Source organism: Rana temporaria, chromosome 1 (genome assembly GCF_905171775.1).
Source record: "Rana temporaria chromosome 1, aRanTem1.1, whole genome shotgun sequence".
Classification (NCBI taxonomy): domain Eukaryota; kingdom Metazoa; phylum Chordata; class Amphibia; order Anura; family Ranidae; genus Rana; species Rana temporaria.
This window is the reverse complement of record NC_053489.1, coordinates 229,436,893-229,438,025: the sequence shown is the minus strand read 5'-3', so window position 1 is coordinate 229,438,025 and position 1,133 is coordinate 229,436,893. Positions and strand designations below refer to the sequence as shown.

Here is a 1,133-nt window from a genome sequence, read left to right as displayed (position 1 = left end):
TAATTAAAGTTTTAAGCTTCCTGCCAACGTCAATAAATGTTTTTGTGATTTTTGTGTTAATCAACAAAGCCATTTACTGTAAAATGCCTAAATGGTACTTCTCAGAATGTAAACAATAATTTCTGTTACTAAAACAGCTCAATGTTAAAGAAACATATTCATAAAAATGGTGTATGATTTTCTTGCAGTCTAAAACCTTCAATATAACAAAAAAGTTATTATGATTGTGGTAAGTCTGTATGCAAGAAATGCATTTTTTTTGAAGATTTAACATCTTTAATGAGTACAAAGCACAGACAGTGTTTAGTTCTTGTATCCTCTGCTTGCTCTACGACCTCTAGCACGCTCAAACTTTCTGCCCTTAGAACAGACATAGGGCTTGGTGTGACTATGTGGAGTACCAGGTGCCTTTCCAAAGTGTCTGTACACCTCCCGTCCCTTGCGAGGACCTGAAAGCAGAACAGTGTTCTGGCCTTTGGGGGCAGCAAGAGCCAACTGGTCAAATGTCAAAATTTGTCCACCAGTTTTAAGAATTCTTCTGCGTGCTCCAGAAGACACTTTAAGCGCGCACACCTTGAGTTTGAGGATATCTTGAATTCGGACATCATCTGTGATGCATCCAACCACCACAGCAGTTTTGCTTTCACGTCCAGGAAGCTTCATCTTACAAATCTAAAACGGGACAGAGAAAGGGGTGGCTTGTTCATGCGGCTCATGAACAGATGTCTCAAAACCACTTTGTTGAAGGTGGCATTTGTACGACGAGCCAAGAAATGCATTTTTTTTGGTGGAATGGGGCTATGCTTGTGGGGAAAATGTTACATATCTTGGGGTTTGGCCCTCAATTATTTTTTCTCACCAGGAGCACTATACAGAAATGTCCCCACCCCCCATCCCCCCCCCCGTATGCCAGTACAGTGAAACCTATGGTTTCTTTACTCAGAAAAACACCCTGATATTAAGGATTTACAGGTGGCAGCACATTTGAAAATGCTAATTGTACACCGTTCATATGATCTTATCTTTTGCGGACTAATTTTGTCTTAATATGGCTATTGATAACCTGAGTAGTTACTCAGTTCTGACCATTGTTAATTTTGTCTATTTATTACTTCCCTGTTACAAGTAACCAG

At 39.8% G+C, this 1,133-nt stretch overlaps 1 protein-coding gene across 1 annotated transcript; it reads right to left on the bottom strand.

Moving 5' to 3' along the window:
- Window positions 1-253: 253 nt before the first annotated feature.
- LOC120924859 (60S ribosomal protein L18-B-like) lies at window positions 254-770 on the bottom strand. The gene has a single exon (XM_040335845.1). It carries the CDS (start codon window positions 661-663, stop codon window positions 304-306), a length of 360 nt encoding a protein of 119 aa, XP_040191779.1. The 5' UTR covers window positions 664-770; the 3' UTR covers window positions 254-303.
- Window positions 771-1,133: the final 363 nt, after the last annotated feature.